At 39.1% G+C, this 17,863-nt stretch overlaps 1 protein-coding gene across 2 annotated transcripts in view; it reads left to right on the top strand.

The window, feature by feature from the left end:
* Positions 1–17,863, top strand: part of AIR9 (Outer arm dynein light chain 1 protein) — a 108,920-nt gene that overhangs the window by 74,587 nt on the left and 16,470 nt on the right. For both annotated transcript variants that reach the window (XM_028235033.2, XM_028235034.2), the window contains exons 31-33: positions 8,491–8,629; positions 9,965–10,146; positions 10,921–11,076. In XM_028235033.2, the coding sequence (XP_028090834.2) occupies positions 8,491–8,629; positions 9,965–10,146; positions 10,921–11,076 (477 nt within the window). The remainder of the gene's footprint in view (positions 1–8,490; positions 8,630–9,964; positions 10,147–10,920; positions 11,077–17,863) is intronic.

Below are 17,863 nucleotides of genomic sequence, written 5' to 3'. Positions count from 1 at the left end.
ATAAGCTTACCTACTAGCCGCTGATATCTCCCCCTGTTTACAAGCTCGCCTCCTTGATCCTCACTAAGCTTCATTCCAAGCTCTAGTGGTGTGTCACAGGCTTTACTTCCAAGCATCCCAGTTTCTTTTAGCAAATCAAGCACATACTTTCTTTGACATATGAAAATGCCATCTTTGGACCGAGCAACTTCAATACTGAGAAAGTACTTCAAGCTGCCTAAGTCTTTGATTTCAAACTCATTGGCCAAATACTCCTTTAACCAAGGAACCTCCTCAATATTATCTCCGGTGAGTACAATATCATCCACATAAACAATAAGAGCTGTCGTCTTGGCATGTGAGGAGTGCTTTATGAACAAAGTATGATCAGCTTGACTCTGTTTGAAATCATATCGCAGCATCGCCTGAGTAAACCTCTCAAACCAAGTCCTAGGCGACTGTTTGAATCCATAAAGTGACTTGCGTAGTTGGCCCACTTTTCCTTTGGTTTTAACATCTTCAAAGCCTGGGGAATGTCCATGTACACTTCTTCTTCCAAATCTCCATGAAGGAAGGCATTCTTCACATCAAATTGATGGAGAGGCCAGTTGAGATTAGAGGCAAGGGAGAGAAGGACTCTGACAGAGCTCATCTTAGCAACAAGAGCAAATGTCTCCTGGTAGTCTACTCCATAAGTATGTGTAAAGCCCTTGGCCACCAATATTGCCTTGTAACGTTCAATTGAACCATCAGCTTTGTGCTTTAGTGTGTACACCCACTTACATCCAACAAGTCGTTTTCCCTTAGGTAACTCAGCCAATTCCCAAGTGCCATTTTAGCCAGGGCTCTCATCTCCTTTATCATGGCATGCTTCCACTCAAGAGTAGAAAGAGCATCCTGAAAATTAGAAGGAAGACTCACAGAAGAAACTTTAGACAGCAAAGCTTTATAGGAAGAAGACAGATTAGTGTATGTGACAAAATAAGAAATAGGATGTTGAGTACAAGTCCTAACCCCCTTTCTTGTAGCAATGGGAATATCTAAATCAGAAAGAATAGAGTTACCTGGAGTTTCATCAGAAGAAGAGGATTTTGGACACTTATCAGGTGGAGAAGATAGCAGTGGAGAATCCGAATTGGTTTCTTCTACCCAAGTAACTTGTTTTCTATCCTTGTCCCTGACATAAACTTTTCCGTCTTTCACTGTGGATTCAGGCTCAACATCCTTCACTATTGCGGATTTAGACTCAACATTCTCAATAGCTGGGTCACCATTAACATTCTCAACCTGCTTAATCACTGATGGTAGTGACATTGGAATTGCTTCATGCCAAGGCTCCCCCTGAAGGGATGACTAGGACACCGAGAAGGATAGGAAGTAGGATTGAGACTCAAAGAAAGACACATTTCGAGAAGGGTGATGATAACACTTATAGCCCTTTTGTGTGGTAGAGTAACCCAGGAAGACACACCGAAGAGACCTAGGATCCAATTTACCACGGGTAGGAGAGTGGTTATGAACAAAGCACACACACCCAAAGGTTTTGGGAGGAATGGAGAAACCAAATGAGTGAGACCCTAACAAAACCTGAAGAGGAGTGTGTTTGTGGAGGACTTGGGTAGGGAAACGATTGATGATGAAGGCTGCAGTGAGAACAACTTCCTCCCAATATGATCTAGGAACACACATTTCAAAAGACAGACAACGCGCAATATCAAGAAGATGGCTGTTTTTACGCTTTGCAACACCATTTTGCTGAGGCTTATTGGTACAAGAAGTTTGGTGATTAATACCATGGGTGGCAAAATAGTTGGCAAGGCCAGAGTTAATGTATTCCCCCCCATTATCAGAATGCAGAATTTTGACAACCGCGTCAAACTGGGTGCAAATGAAAATTTTGAAACACAAAACACTTCACATTTGTCCTTCATAAGATACACCTAGGTGGTCCGAGAACAATCATCAATAAAGGTGACAAACCATCGGTGACCCTTTAAAGACGCAAAACGAGAGGGATCCCATACATCAAAATGAATCAATGAAAAAGGAACTAAAGTTTTATTAATAGAATGAGCAAAAAAATCTCTCTATTGTTTTCCAAGTTGACATGACTCACAGTGAAATTCAAAAACATTATTGTTCAAAAAAATGAAAGGAAAAAGATGCTTAAGTAACAAAAAAGAAGGATGCCCAAGACGACGGTGCCGCAACAATAGGTCTTCCTTTGTAGATGGTAACTGAGTGGATGAATGAGCCCGCTTGTCGGCTTGATCTAGGATATAGTGATCATTCGCGTTTCTACCACTGCCAATCATCTTCCTCGTGATAAGGTCCTGAAATAGATAATGCTTAGGAAAAAAGGTTACAATACAATTCTAGTCCCGAGTAATACGACTCAAAGATAAAAGAGTAACACTAAAATCTGGAACATGTAGTACAGAAGACATCAAAAGGGGAACGGGAACCACGATCCCCATCTCGAGAGGGTGCAGAAATCAGGGCAGATTGATCAGAAGAGGGTGCAGAAATCAGGGCAGATCGATCAGAAGAGGCAGACAGAAACATAGCAGAACGACGACTCTCCTCATTATGCATATAAGCTAATGCTTCTTGGAGAGAAGGAATCACATCCATCCCAAGCACACGACTCCTAACAGGATCAAACTCCACACTCTGACCTTTCAAAAACTTGAAGACTTGCACATTTTCAACAAATTTCCAATACCCAGCAGAATCAGTGGGACAAACAGGCTTGTAGTCCTGAAGATGATCAAGTCTCTTCCACCCATTGCTAAGGAAAGTAAAATATTGGAGGATAGTCATCTCTCACCCTGGACGGACCTGTCAATGGAGTGTCGCAACTCAAAAGTCTCTGAAAAATTGCTTTTGCGGGAATACGTAGTGGCCATAGCCTCCCAAATATCATGTGCTGTGTCCATAGAAGTATCCCTCACTAACCTCCGGTACCATGAAATGTATCAACTAGCCCATGATAAGAGAATTGGTAATTTTCCACTGATCGTAACCCGGATCTTTGGAACTAGGGGCTTGAACGCGCCCATCAACATATCCCAGCTTCCTTTTGCTCTCCAAAAAATATAGTCAAACTCTGCGACCACGGTAGATAATTCTGACCATTAAAGAGAGATGTAGTGATTTTCTGGCCATGGTTGAGGGAATCAGTCATAGTAGTAGGCAAACCAAGACTCGCGCCCTGAAGGGTAGGCTGTGAAGTAGTAGACTCACTAGTCAATTCTGTCATGAATACTCTACTAAGGAACCCTCACAACAAACGCCGGTCTAATCACAAACCCGGAAGATGAGAAAACATACCAAACACAACGAACGGAATTTAAGATAACATTTTTTTTAAGAAGACATAAAAGAAAAGAAGCAGAGAGAGAGAGAGAGAGAGAGAGAGAGAGAGAAGAGAAATTACATGAATAAAGAAGCACTAAGCACTAGTGATCACCGAATAAGGACAATGCAACCCAGACCCAAGACCCAAGAGATAGACAACTGAACCAGGGAGAAAAAAAGTCAACTGAACCAAAGAGATGAGAGAGTCGACTGAACCAAAGAGCTTCTGAGTGACTATCGGCACCTGAGGAGGGAGGAGAACCCACCTGACTGAACCTCTAACCCTGTCGACAGACCTGGGTGGAGACAAGGAGGGGCTTCGATGAGCCCGAAGCTGCAGGCGAAGCCTTCGAAGGCTACGGCTAGGGTTGCCGAAGTCTTAGTAGGATGCGACTTAGGATTGTCGAGGCCCTAGGAGGTTGTGAATGGTTATGGCGGAACCCTAGGGAGATGGTGTTTGGTGTTGTGTGGACTGCGACTAGGGTGGCGGTGTGAAGGTGGCTGTAGGGTTGTGGTTGCTAGGGTTTTAGAGTGGCTCTGATACCATGTCAGTTTTGAGAAGAGAAAAGTTAGAGGTGTGAGTGGTATCTCATCTCTTTTTATATTAAATTTTCACCATAATTACAGGAGTGCACTAAGGCATAAAATAAGAATACTAAGTATACATCAGAATAAAATAAGGAATATTCTAACACATTCTAACAGTAAAGTGGTTTCTTTGCTTGTCACATAATTGGGCTTGCCTTAGGGGGCTTCCTTTAAGGTGAAACGGGTGTGGGATGGGGTGGTGGATTGGGTGCAACGTCGATTGGCAGGATGGCAACGGCAGTATTTGTCAAAGCTAGGGCGGCTTACATTGATTAAAAGTGTTTTGTTGAGTATCCCTACTTACTTTATGTCTATCCACGTGATCCCAATGGCAGTAGCACGGCGAATTGAGCAGCTACAGTGAAACTTTCTGTGGGGTGGGGAGGATGAGAGTGCTTATTATCATTTGGTGTCATGGAATCGGATCTGTCTGCCTAAGGAGAGAGAGGGCTTGGGGGTTCAGAGGTTGGTCTTGTTCAATTTGGCCTTGTTAGGGAAGTGGTTATAGCATTTTGTGGAGGAGAGGGAGCGACTTTGGAGGAGGGTGGTGGTTGCTAAGTTTGGTGTGGAACGGAGGAGTGGTGTTTGGGAAAGGTGGGTCATTCTCATGGTTGTGGCTTGTGAAAAGGGATTGAGTTGGGTCGGGAGGTGTTTTGGAGGAGGGTGAGGTTGAACGTTGGTGTGAGGGATAGAGTTCGTTTTTGGCAGGATAGGTGGTGTGCTGACTTGTCTTTAGAGTTTCGATTCCGTTTGATCTTCACTATTGTTGCTAATTGTGAGGTGTTGGTGGGTGCTGTATGGGTTAGGGAGGGGCAATTGATGGTGTGGAATGTGCAATTGTATCGCAATGTCTAGGATTGGGAGCAAGATCAGTTGGTGGAACTTTAGGGTTTTTTATATGGTTTGCATCTTGGGAGGGTAGGTCAGGATTTCATGGTTTGGGATTGTCCTAGATCCAATGGTATTTTTACTGTGTCTTCATTCTATGGGGTGCTTGTTCAGGATGTGTATGCTAATGATGTCGCTATGGTTTATCCGTGGAAAGGTGTTTGGGTGTCAAGCTCGCCATCCAAGGTTGCCTTTTTTGTTTGGACAGCCAAAAGGCATATTTTGGTGAATTGGTGTTGTCTGTGTGGTATGGCAGCGGAGTCGTTTGACCATTTGCTTATGCATTGTCCAGTCTCTTCTCGTTTTTAGATGCTTGTGGTTGCAGTTTTGGTTTAGTTTGGGTTCAATCAGGTTCTATGTTCGTAGTTGTGCAAAGTTGGGTAGGGGGGAGGGCTGAGAGGAGGCATCGAAAGCCTTGGATTCTTGCTTCGCACTAGTTAATGTGGTTGATTTGGTTGGAGCGTAATAGGCGGGTGTTTCAAGGGGTGGCTCACTCCATTCCTTGGTTAGAGAGGCGGCTTCTTATAGTTTTGTATAATTGGGTGACAGGTTTAGTAGATTTGCATGTGTTGGCTTTTGTAGATTTTGTGGAGGATTTGATTTGTTAGTTTGGTCGGGCTTTTGAGGCCGCTTTTGTATTATTTGCATCATCTTGATGATTTCTCAATAAAGTTTGGTTATTTTAATGGGCTTCCAACCAATGTATGGTTGCGCCATCAACAATATTTGAGTTTCGGTTCCAAGAAACCTTGAATTCAAAGTCTTGTAATCTCAAAATGTTATTCCAATTTGATTAGGAGCATGACATGGTTCTTGTTCTTTCATTTCTTTGGGATCCATATGTTTGAGAGATTCCATCCCAGTTGGGAACGCGAATCTTTTTCAGTGGGAACATAGTTGTCACCTGCAGTATCCCACATTTTTGTCTCTCCTTGCAAATATTGGGAGCTCCTCCTTGATGGAAGATGAAGATTACTATGAATGAACACCAAGTCCTCTGCTCGTTAAGGGAGCATTTTGTTTCTTCTCATTGAGTGAATAAAAGACTTAGTACTCCTTCTCACTGAGTGAATAAAAGACTAAGTACTCCAATTTCTCTCACAACAAGATGAGGAGGCAAGTTGCACAAATAGTCTCAAAGGTAGTTATTGAAGGTGGTGCATATGCACCATATGCAAATCAAGTGTAAGGATCCATGTGCCACATATTATGAATGGAATCATATTCGGAGAATGCCTCAACATACCCCGAAAATTTTTCATACTCCGTTACCACCTTGGTTCGCTCCATATCATCAAAGTACCTCTTAAAGCACTTGTTCCTCGCACACGTCACCTCTTCATCCCTTTGTGATGGAACTCTATTTGGATCCTCATGGAGCCACTCATAACTATAGTATCTATAGTACAAAATAGGAAAAATAATCATTTCAAGAGACTAGACAAGTCCATTAAAATAAAATTTCTGAAAACAATTTAGAATGTGGTACTCACTTGGGATTCAATGAATGTGCCAAACAATGGAGAGGGGTGTTGTTCTTATTCAACCGGTTCATAAGAGTTTGATGCACCACATTATAAAATATAGAATCCTCTTCCATTCTTTTCCCTTTATTCCTATGTAATGCCATCTTCACTTTGTCTATGATTGTGTCCCACATATCATATATTGAGTTTAAGACAAGGCTTGTCTGTGCCACAAGCCCTAAGGATACATATAGGGCCTGTGAAGGAAATAATATAATCAATGCAGTCCCACCACACATCATCCAAAATCTTTTCTTTCACAAATTTTGCCTTCCCAACGTCATCATGTCTATAGCAATTCCACTTGTCACTAATCACCATTGCTTGAAGACCATGTTTTATAAGCTTCAATCTCTTAATGATAACAATTGTGGAAGCAAATCGTGTTTTGACAACCAAAAGCAACTTTAAAGACACATTCATTGTATCAGGCCAATCCCATTGAGTGATTGGTGATAAAAACTTTAATTATCATAGCATCACCGACAATATCACTAATCCAACCACACTGTTTATATGTGATTTCTTTCGTCTCAATAATTTTTTGCGGCACGAATGTTTTTTAAAGCTAGATTTAAACTGTACACCACACAAGGATTCTAGAATGTGAGGGAATTGAGCTTCAATGAGTTGTCTGACCACCTTACAATTAGGAGCATTTTCAGTGACGACTTGAACCACATTAATTGGTCCAACCTCATTAATCATCTCTTTTATCAAATTTGCAATGAAGTATTTTTCTTCGTTTCTCTCGAACAATCAACTGCTGTAATGAACATAGGCCCACTTTCATTCACTACCATAAAATTAGTTAAAGGCCAACTTTGAGAATCACTCCAACCATCACTAACAATGCTCACCCCTTTTTCTCTCCATGTCCCCCTAATTGGTTGCAACAATCTATCAATATTTGCCCTCTCCTTTTGAAGTAGTGTGGCTCTTAACACATTATAACCAAGAGGCAAATATCCAGAAACGTAATGATTTGCGGCAAACTAGTGAGAGCTAACATAGTAAGGGTTCCTTGCAAGATAAAACTTTCTAGATACATCTGGGCAACTCTGAGGTAGGTATATTACAATATTTCATGTGTTAAAGGCTTGGACAAATCCTCTCTTTTTCTCAGATTGTTTGAAGCGTGCCAAAGGGGAGATCATAGAGCACCTAGACTTAGCTTGAGTTCTAGCCCCCAATTCACAAGCCCTCTAATGGTTCCGAACTAGGTACATGGGCTCTACTCTCAAACCAAGTAATTATGTAGCCGTCTAAACTTAAAGATAAAGATCGGGCTTGATGGGGCTGTTGGTGAGCTAAGCAACTGAGCAGGTCAATGGTGAGCTATGTTACGTGGACTCGGGTATGAGTGTCGGGTGCAGGTATGTATTTAGGAACGGACTCATCAAACCATAAATTTAAGGGTACACGGATTAAGCAAAAAACTGTCATATTTTTAAATTTTAATCTAATATGTGAGATAAAATAGTGCTATATGTAACTTATAGTGTCAAAAAGATATTTATAACAATTACACAAAAATACTTACATATAATAATAGTATTATATATAATTATATAAAAAGTATCCGTTGAAAAGTATCCGACACATATCCCATACCCTTGTTAGAGTGTCAAATACTTTTCGAGACTGAGGAGCTTGACTCAAACATTGAGGTTGCTAACGAACCAAGACCGAGCAGCTAGACCTGAGCCCAAGTATGCCAAGTGAGACCGAGGACAGTTCCTGGAGACACATGGCATGTAAGGTTTGTTGGGGAAGCCATAATGTGAATTGGAGGCTACAGCCGGAGGTGCTACATTCCTGGGCTGAGCCCATATACCTACATGTTTCAACCATTTTTGGTCGATACAGTGGCATTGATTTTCCACATTTTCTTTTACAACTTTTTAACAAACTGCAAAAGGCTCTGTTTCTTTACTCAACCTTTTGCTTGATGTTGCCCAGATGTTTAGATGCATGTTATATTTCTGTTCTTGGAGGCTGGTTTTTATGTCAATTTCTTTTATGGTTACTCCACTAAAGTGACTTTGTAATGTATAGCTTGAGACTAAACATTTCGTATTAAGCCTTCCAACATAATGCTTGATGACTATCATTTTACTTTGCATCTGAATTTTGGCTCTCATTTCAGAGCTTCTAAAAATTGAGATGCTTGCCCTGACTGGAAAGGCGGTTGAAGGAGATGTACTTACTGCTGTTGAAGTAATTCCAAAGAGCGAAATTCAGCAACATGTTTGGGGCAAGTACAAGAACGATGTCAGATATCAATGGTATAGTGCAATATCTCAATACTTAATAACACCTTGTTTTTCATATTCTTTGCAGTAACAGTTTGCTATGCCTAAATGTTTTAATTGCAACTTGCAAGAATCTCTCAGAAGTATCTGGATAGTTTTCTTGAAGGCATTCTTTTGCATCCTTTTCAAGCTATCCTTTTTGTAGACAGTTATTATAAAAACCTAAAAGAAAAGTACGTGTTTATCATAAAAAGAAAATTCATCAAAGCAGAATGTTGTTTATGCTTTTTTCATACATCTAATCAACGTGCATTAATAGTCAGACATGTAGTTTCATATTTGTCAACATGCTGCAACAGCTGTTCTTATTTATCTAAGGGTTATTTACATGGAGACCCTCTAAACTATTGAGAAGTATTACTTTGACCCCCTAAACTATAAAAATGTACAAATGGACCCCTTAAATTATTGAGAAGTATCATTTTGACCCCCTAAGTTGTAAAAACATATAAATAGATCCCCTAAACTATTAGTATGTTTCACTTTGACTCCTTCTGTTACTGCATTGACATTTTTTAGACGAAAATACCCTTCAACACTCTATATAACACATCCAACATTACGTCTTCTCAATTTTTCTCATTTTTCTCTTTGATTATTATTTTTTAAAAATATTCTTTCTGCAAAAATATATTTACAAAGAATATTTTAAAAAAATAATAATAAAACAATAACAATGGATGATTGCTTATATTAAAATTAAAGAACAATAATAATGAGATTGTAAATATATAGTGTTGAAAGGCATTTTCATCTAAAAAAATGTTTGAAAGCTTGGTTTAACTCACGGTGCAATAACGGAAGGGGTCAAAGTGAAAATGCCAATAGTTTAGGGAGTCCATTTGTATGTTTTTATAGTTTAGGGTGTCAAAGTGATACTTCTGAATAGTTTAGGGGGTCTCTGTGTAAATAACCCTTTATCTAATATAGGATTCCTAGCGGAATTTGATGTTTTGGTGGGTTCTCCCAAATCCAGATTACTTTGCTAGATTAATGATAAATATCTTTAGCCACATTTTATTCGCGGACAGGATTAGGCGGGCATTTTTCAGATTTGGTGACGTGAGTGTCATTCCAGGATTAGTTGTTTCACTCCTCCCCCTGGGACAAAATAATCTTGCAAATGCTGGATAAAGACCCTCCTCAATATTAGACATCCTGGATCAGGAAGTTTGAACCAAATGTGGAATTATTTTATCCCCGAGACAAAATAATCCAATCCTGCCCCCTTATCCACGAATTAAACATGGCCTTTACTCATAGTATTTCACTTCACTTATTCCAACACATGACAAGAGGTATGTGCAGGTTTTGTTCATCTGAAACAGGAAATGATGTTTCCCTTGAGCCATTATCTTCTCAGCGTTCTTGCTCCTATAAGGTGCGATTAGAGGACATTGGTCGGTGTCTACGTTGTGAATGCATTGTGACTGATGTGTTTGGAAGGTCGAGTCAGTCAGCGTATGCTGAAACTGCCCCCATTTTGCCAGGTATTACTTCCATTTACTGTTGGTTGACCAAGAGTACTTTACTTGTTTGTTTGAATTTTAACTATTGAGATATATTTGTATATATTACCAACATTGCGAAAAGTGTTGGGCTTTTCACAAGTTAAGGCTTACGAGTAGAAGTGCATAGAATTTCTTTCCTTTTCACCTTATGGAGGATGTGAACATGCAAACATTTCACTTCTTGTTATAACCCATCCTTAGAACTTATGTTAGTTCAATTTTGGCCAATCAAAGCTTGTCTTTTGCTAATCAACCTCTTTTTGCAGTTTTACCATTTTTCTAGTAATACTTGTTTGATAATGGTTTTAAAAACAATTATGTATAACACTTGTAACAGTGCATTTTTGACACCTCTTTATTTGGAAGAATTTCATAGAAAAGATCAATGTTGAGGTAATTATTATTCTTGAAAACACATGTCCATTACAAAATTACTTTTAAAAGAAGTGAAAACTGAAAGTGAGAATTATGAAAATATATCACCACCAGAATGCTATTTTTTGGTATATAATACAAGTTTCTTTGTTGTTGTTGTGTTTTATTTATTTATTTATTCTGGAATACAATATTGCTAGATAGCTTGATATATGTTGTTGGGTCCATTTCCTAACTGGTTAAGATTTTGAGATAATTGATGATTTCCTTGACAATCTAGTGCTTTTTGGATGGGTAGAAGATAAGAGTTCAAATTTAAGGAGTTAAAATGGTGGACACAATACAGTTGATTGTTTTATCCTTTCTGTTTTTGTTCAGGCATTCCTCGAATAGATAAGTTGGAGATCGAGGGTAGAGGTTTCCACACTAACTTATATGCGGTTCGTGGTGTTTATAGTGGAGGAAAAGAGGGCAAAAGTAGAATCCAGTGGCTTAGATCAATGGTTGGAAGCCCCGACCTTATCTCTATTCCTGGTATGCTCTAATCATTGAGCTGATTTTTTACAGCTGAATCTGTCTTTTATAAGATGATATTTTTCTTTCATTAAATTTCTTTACCTCATTCTGTATTGAAGAATGTATAGTAGAAATGCAGAATGTGTATTGCATCATAGTCATAAGATCGGGATGTTCCATCTCCCTCTTTGGGAATTGGGAGGATGTGTTAGTCACTAATTCAACTATTACATTGATCTGTTGGATGTCTTAATTGTAAAAAATGTTCATTTTGGATTTCAATTATGCATTACTTCTATGAAAGAAGCTCTTAGCTCTGTTGATTGTTGGAAATACTTAGGCCCCGTTTGGGAATTGGCTATTTTAGTTTTTTACGAAAAGACATGCAAAAAATAGATCGAGTAATGTGACAACTTATATTGACTTATTTATTTTTTTGACCACAAACCCATGTTGCCAAATGAAGCCTCGATAATGGTGGTGTTTAGTGAAGCTTATAAGTTGTTTTTTTTCAACTTTTAGCATATATTTGAGTTTAAAATGAGTGTTTGGTGTAGCTTAACCGGAACAACTTATGGCTTGACTCAACTTATTTTGGCCCAAAATAAGTTGTTTATTGGAAGCACTGAAAGGGGTGCTTTTCAGCTTATAGATTGGAAAATTCTATTTGCACACCGGTCAATATCTCAATACACACCATTTCTCAAATTTTTTTATTTACATTTTTATCCCTTGAGCAAATTACCTTTTTGGTCAAAACCTAAATCCTAATTTCTTGACACACACCATTGGCTGCCCCACCATCACCATCGGCCTCCACCACCTTTTGCCTATTGTCCCCCTGCCACCACCATTACCCTCTTGCCCATTGTTTTTAAAGGCTCAAGGCACACCAAGGCACCAAAGGTGTCACGACCCCAACCTGCCTCAAACAGGATGGTGTTGCAACCGGCCAGTAGTCTTGGACTACCAAAGGCCTAACTTACAAGACATGTTGGACTCTTATGATAATTGGGGCAAATCTTTCATTTAACAATTGCAGAAGCCATTATTTTCTTATTTTGAGTTCATTTGAAGCATCCATTCAGAGCAGTGCATAACTATATGAAATGAAAACATATATTCCTCTTGGATTGTTATCTTGCAATATTACATTGTTGATACAATAAAAGTAAAATACATCACTTATGACACATTTTGACAAAACCAACACAAAATTTGTAAGACTGACTTCTAGGCAAACTTCTCTTCATAACCGTGCTCTTCGTCACCTACATATATACATAAGGGAGAGGGGTGAGCCATTGCCCAAGGAATAGTAATATAGTATAGTGGTAAATGAATGAACACCGACAAGCTTTTAAACATAGCATCAAATCATAGTTTGAACATAACTTTAACTTGAACATAGCATTAAATCATAGTTTAAACATAGTTTGAGCATAACATCAAATCATAGTTTGAACATAACTTGGCTTGCAAACATTTACATAATAATGAACATATTAAGGATTGCAAGGTGTTTAACCGGCCCGAATATCGGCTAAACGTCCCACCCGAAGGTGGCAAAGTGAGCTCGGCCATCAAGACATGATTGGTATAATCCTCCAATTTTGGGACATGATCCAAGAATGTCATCTTAATACATGAGACAAGAGTATATGATGTTCATTCATAATAATATGTTAACATACTTTTTATAAACGTAGCATAGGTTTTGCTTTTCAAATCATAGCTTAACAAACATAACTTTACTACATTACTACTCACGAATGGCTCTTGAACAAGGCTTTCGCTTCCAACATGCTTGACCTACACAAAGCATGAACAAGGTATTGAAAACATTGTAACTTTCAAGTTTTAACATTAACTCAAGTGCTCTAATCTTGTTTAATGTTTCCTAACTTCTTTTCAAATTGTTCAAGGCTCTATCATAACTTAGCTTGTAAGCCTCTAAATTAATTAGAGTGTTCTAAGTGGCTTAATGCTTCCTAATCCATATTCAAGTTGTTTAGAGTTTGAACTTTTAAATTCAAGTGTTCATCAAGGCATTCAAGTACCTAGCTTACCTATACAAACATAACAAACCGAATGCCTAACTTGGCTAAACGTTTTTTCCAAACTTCTTTCAAATATCAAGTACTATTCTAGGTTTAATTCAAGTCTTAAACATGTGTATAGCAAGTATGACATGCAAGCATGGAAGGGTCCTATGCAAACAAAACTTGAAATAGGCTTGAATTAGTGGTGCTGCACGTGCGGGGCTCAGGGGCCACATGTGCTGTTATTTCAGAATGGTTTTTGGTGCTCAGAAAATTGGGCTGCACGTGCAGGAGCCATGGCTGCACGTGCGGGGATGGCTGTTTCAGTGCAGTCCAAAAACGCAATTTTGCTCTAGCTTATCTCTTCTCAATTTCATGGCTTGGGACCTCAAAAACTTGATGTGAAACACACTAAAATTGTTGGAAAACAGGGAAATAGAATTCTTTTCAAAACGATAACATCAATACATGTTTTATTTTCAGAACTCAAGGATCAAAACCAAGCTTTTATAAAGAATTTCTCCAACCTCATTCTTTATTCAAACCCTTTCTTTTTACTCTTTCAAAACATGAATTTGAACTTACAAAATCATTGAAAACAATGAGAAAACATGAGATTATAACTTCCTAAGAATTAAGAACATCAAGAACTCAATTGAAATAGCATGAATTCCATCTACTTAACTTATTCTTGAACCTGTTCTACTTTTTTCCTTATTTCTCTTCATAACTTCGATACTAACTCGAATTGATCCTCGTTTCTTTTCAATTATTGATGGTAGGAAGGATCTCTACAAGGATTAGGGTCTAAATCTTACCTTAGAATAATCAAAGGATGGATTTTGATGAATTTCTTGAGGCTCTCCCCTTTTCTCTTCTTCTTTCTCCTTTCTTCTCCTCTCTTCTCTCCCTTTCTTGATTCTACCAATTTTTGCTCTTCATGTTTTGTTTTTATAAGGTTAGATAAGACAATAGTTGAGTTGGGACAAAAAGGGAGGAGTATGCATCACTTGTATGCCTCACCAATTTACCTAATCTCACTTACTTAGCTTAGTTAATCAATCTTAGTTATAATTTAGTCGAGGTTAGCCTCTAATTAATCAAGGTTTAACTTAATCTTACTTAGCTTAATTAATCATGATTAAGGCTCACTAATCTTGTTTAATTAGCACTAATTCTGATTAGTAAAATTTCGCATAACACCAAAATGATAAGCACGTTGGTCTAAGATCCTTAAGCTCCTCAATTAGTATATGGGCACATCCTACTATTCACAAATCTTAAACTTAAGGTACCCGTTAACTCTTAGTAATAAGTATTTCTATTCTTGGATTTATTTTATCAAGGTATGTTTCTCACTACTAAATTTCTTCTCAATTGTATTCATCTTCTAAGGTTTCAACTTAGCAATCTATGTTGCTATCTCTAGAGTGTTGTAAGGTAGTTAAATTAAGGTAAGTATTTGATCATGTCATGTAAAAATGCTTTTGATGTAATACACACTTACTATGTTGAAGAGGTGACTAGCTCCTAAGTCTTAGATGTTGATAATGTCATTCACAAGTTCAAAGCTTCCTAACTTCTCATTTCTAGGCTTCGCCTTAAGCATTTTGTGTAATGGGATAGTAAATATGACTTAGGGTATTCAAGGATGGATAATAATATAGTTATAGCATGTGGCATTCTTTAGGTGTCACAAAAGTTCTTGTCACACCCCAAATCCAGGCATGACCGGCCGTGGCCCATAGGGACTTAATCCAAGGCACACGTAAATAAATCCAAAACCATAAAGAATAAATGTGATGATAGCCCAGAAATACATAAATCAACACTCAATCCAGTGACATACCACAAGTGAAAAACAAGTCATAACCAACTTCCTAAAAACATATATATACTAACTGGGACACAAACCGCCCACAAAATAAAATAATTCTAAATAAAACGCAACCACAATGTATGCACAAAACTCGACAAAGCAACCTAAAACAAATTAAATAAATGCCCTAGAGGTCCATGCAATTGAGTCCCCGCTATGCCATGAGTCCACTCTAAGTCCTTCTGACACCTGGAAATGGTAAACAACTAAGTCAGCTGATAGCTCAGTGAGTAGCAACATGGATAGTAAATACAGTTTTGAAAATAGGGTTTAATTCCAAAATAAGATATGTATCACAGAAACTAGATTGACATACAGTTTGGTAAATACAATCTGTTTCAAAAAGAAGGTTCCACAATTCAACACTTAAAATACTCATGTCTCGTAAGAACATGATAAACGACATTTTCCACTTAAAACAGATTATAACATGAACACCAATAATTTTCTGGGTACTAATAAAAACAAATAATCTGCCACACAGTTCTCAAGGCTATAAGCCCTGTTGGATCCAATACCGAACTAAGAGTCTGATAACAGATGACAAAACTTGTGTATATTGATTAATCAAAAGAATTACAAAATATATAAGCAATAGAATGAAACGAAACCCTAATAATCCCTAATAATCTAAAGTACTAAACGATCCTTAATGAATAATATAAACTACATAATTCACACCCCCCCCTCAAACTGAGGATGCGAGCGCAGAAAGTATCGAAAGTTTGCTAAGAAGAAAACGAAAACGAGCAACAGTACGAGTCTTCGTAAAAAAATCGGCCAACTGAAGAGATGAGGGAACCAAAGGGAGAGTAAAAGTGCCAGCCTGAAGATGCTGTCTGACAAAGTGACAATCTATTTCAACATGCTTTGTCCGCTCATGAAAGACTGAATTATGGGCAATCTGGACAACACTCTTATTATCACAATACAACTGAGTCGGATCAGAAAGAGAGACACCCATATCAGAAAGAAGCCAGCGAAGCCAAACGATCTCGGAAGTAGCATAAGCCATGGCACGATACTCAGCCTCAGCGGTGGAACGAGCAACAACAGATTGTTTCTTACTCTTCCAGGATATGAGGGAATCGCCAAGGAAAACACAAAGACTAGAAGTGGATTTGCGATCAGAGATGTCACCTGCCCAATCAGCGTCAGCATAGGCACGGAGAGTCAAGTCCGAAGAGGCAGATAACAGCAAACATTGCAACAAAGTGCCACGAAGGTAGCGCAAAGTACGAAGTAAGGCAGCCCAGTGTGTGGAACGAGGAGCAGAAACAAACTGACTGAGAATGTGCAAAATATAGGTGATATCCGGACGAGTAACGGTGAGATAAACAAGGCACCCAACCAACTCGCGATACAAAGTGGGATCCTCAAGTGGAACGCCATCAGAAGCAGAAAACTTAGCATGCAACTCAAGAGGAGTGTCAACAATTTTCTCATCGGTGAGATTGGCACGAGAAAGAATATCACGGGCATATTTAGTCTGAGAGAGAAGATAACCAGTAGGAGAAGTAGCAACCTCAATACCAAGAAAATACCGAAGAAACCCCGAATCCTTCATCTCGAACTCCTGAAACAACGATGCTTAACCTCCTTAATAGTACTATAATCAGAGCCAGTGATGATCATATCATCCACATATAAGAGAAGGAGAACAAGCCAACAGAAGTGCGTCGAACAAAGAGAGCGCAATCATGATGACTAGGGCGAAAACCAAGCTGAAGGGCAACAGAGTGAAATCGCTCATACCAAGCACGAGGAGACTGCTTGAGACCATATAGAGCACGACGAAGATGACAAACAACACCAGGAGGGTGAGAGAGACCCGGTGGTGGGCGCATATACACTTCTTCAGCAAGATGGCCATTCAGAAAAGTATTTTTGACATCTAGTTGAAACTGGGGCCAATGATGGGCAGCAGCAACAGAGATAAGAGTACGAACAGTAGTCATCTTGGCAACGGGGGCAAAAGTCTCATCGTAATCAATTCCATACTCCTGAGAAAAGCCTTGGGCAACTTGACGAGCTTTGTACCGTTCCAAAGACCCATCAGAAAGGGTTTTGACCTTATAGACCCATTTACAGCCTACAACATTCTTGTCAGCAGGTAATGGAACCAAATCCCAAGTCTGAGTGTTAGCCAAAGCAGTTAACTCATCATTCATGGCAGCAATCCAATTGGGATCATGACAAGCTTCCTTGTAAGACCTGGGCTCAAAATATGTATGAAGACAAGAAAGAAGAGACTGATAGGAAAGGGAAAAACATGTATTACCAAAACCATACCAGTTCGGAGGATGACGATCTCGCTTTGGGAAGCGATGTGCAGAAGGAGCGGGATCCAAAGAAACAGCTGGAGGGACAGTAGAGCTAGAGACAGGTGAGCTCGGAAGTGCTTTGCGGCCTTGATAAACAATAAGAGGAGTAGGAGAAGCGGGAGCAGGAGAAGCGGGAGCTGGAGATGAGGTAGCTGGAGAGGTATTAGAAGTGCTAGTAAGAGGCAAAGTAGAGACCTCAAGGTCAGAAACAAACTAATCAGGAGAAACATTAGGAGGAAATGGGTCAACATGAACCAATTCATCCTTAGTAATAGGAATAGGGGTGGAAGGTATAGTATAGTAGGGTAGTTTTTCTAAAAAAGTGACATGCCTAGACACATATAGCTTTTTGGTGGCAGGATCATAGCACCGATAACCTTTCTGATTAATGCCATACCCTAAAAAGACACATAGGACACAACGAGAACTAAGCTTGGAGCGCGCCCGTTTAGGAAGGAGCACAAAGCATGCAGAACCAAAAATACGAAGAAGAGAATAATTGGGAGTAACACCAAAAAGACGCTCATACGGAGATGAGCCTGAGAGAAGAGGAGTAGGCA

This window comes from Camellia sinensis, chromosome 9, assembly GCF_055761805.1.
Source record: "Camellia sinensis isolate YWXY chromosome 9, ASM5576180v1, whole genome shotgun sequence".
NCBI classification, from domain to species: Eukaryota; Viridiplantae; Streptophyta; class Magnoliopsida; order Ericales; family Theaceae; genus Camellia; species Camellia sinensis.
The sequence above is the reverse complement of the archived record's forward strand: the minus strand, read 5'-3'. Positions and strand labels throughout refer to the sequence as shown.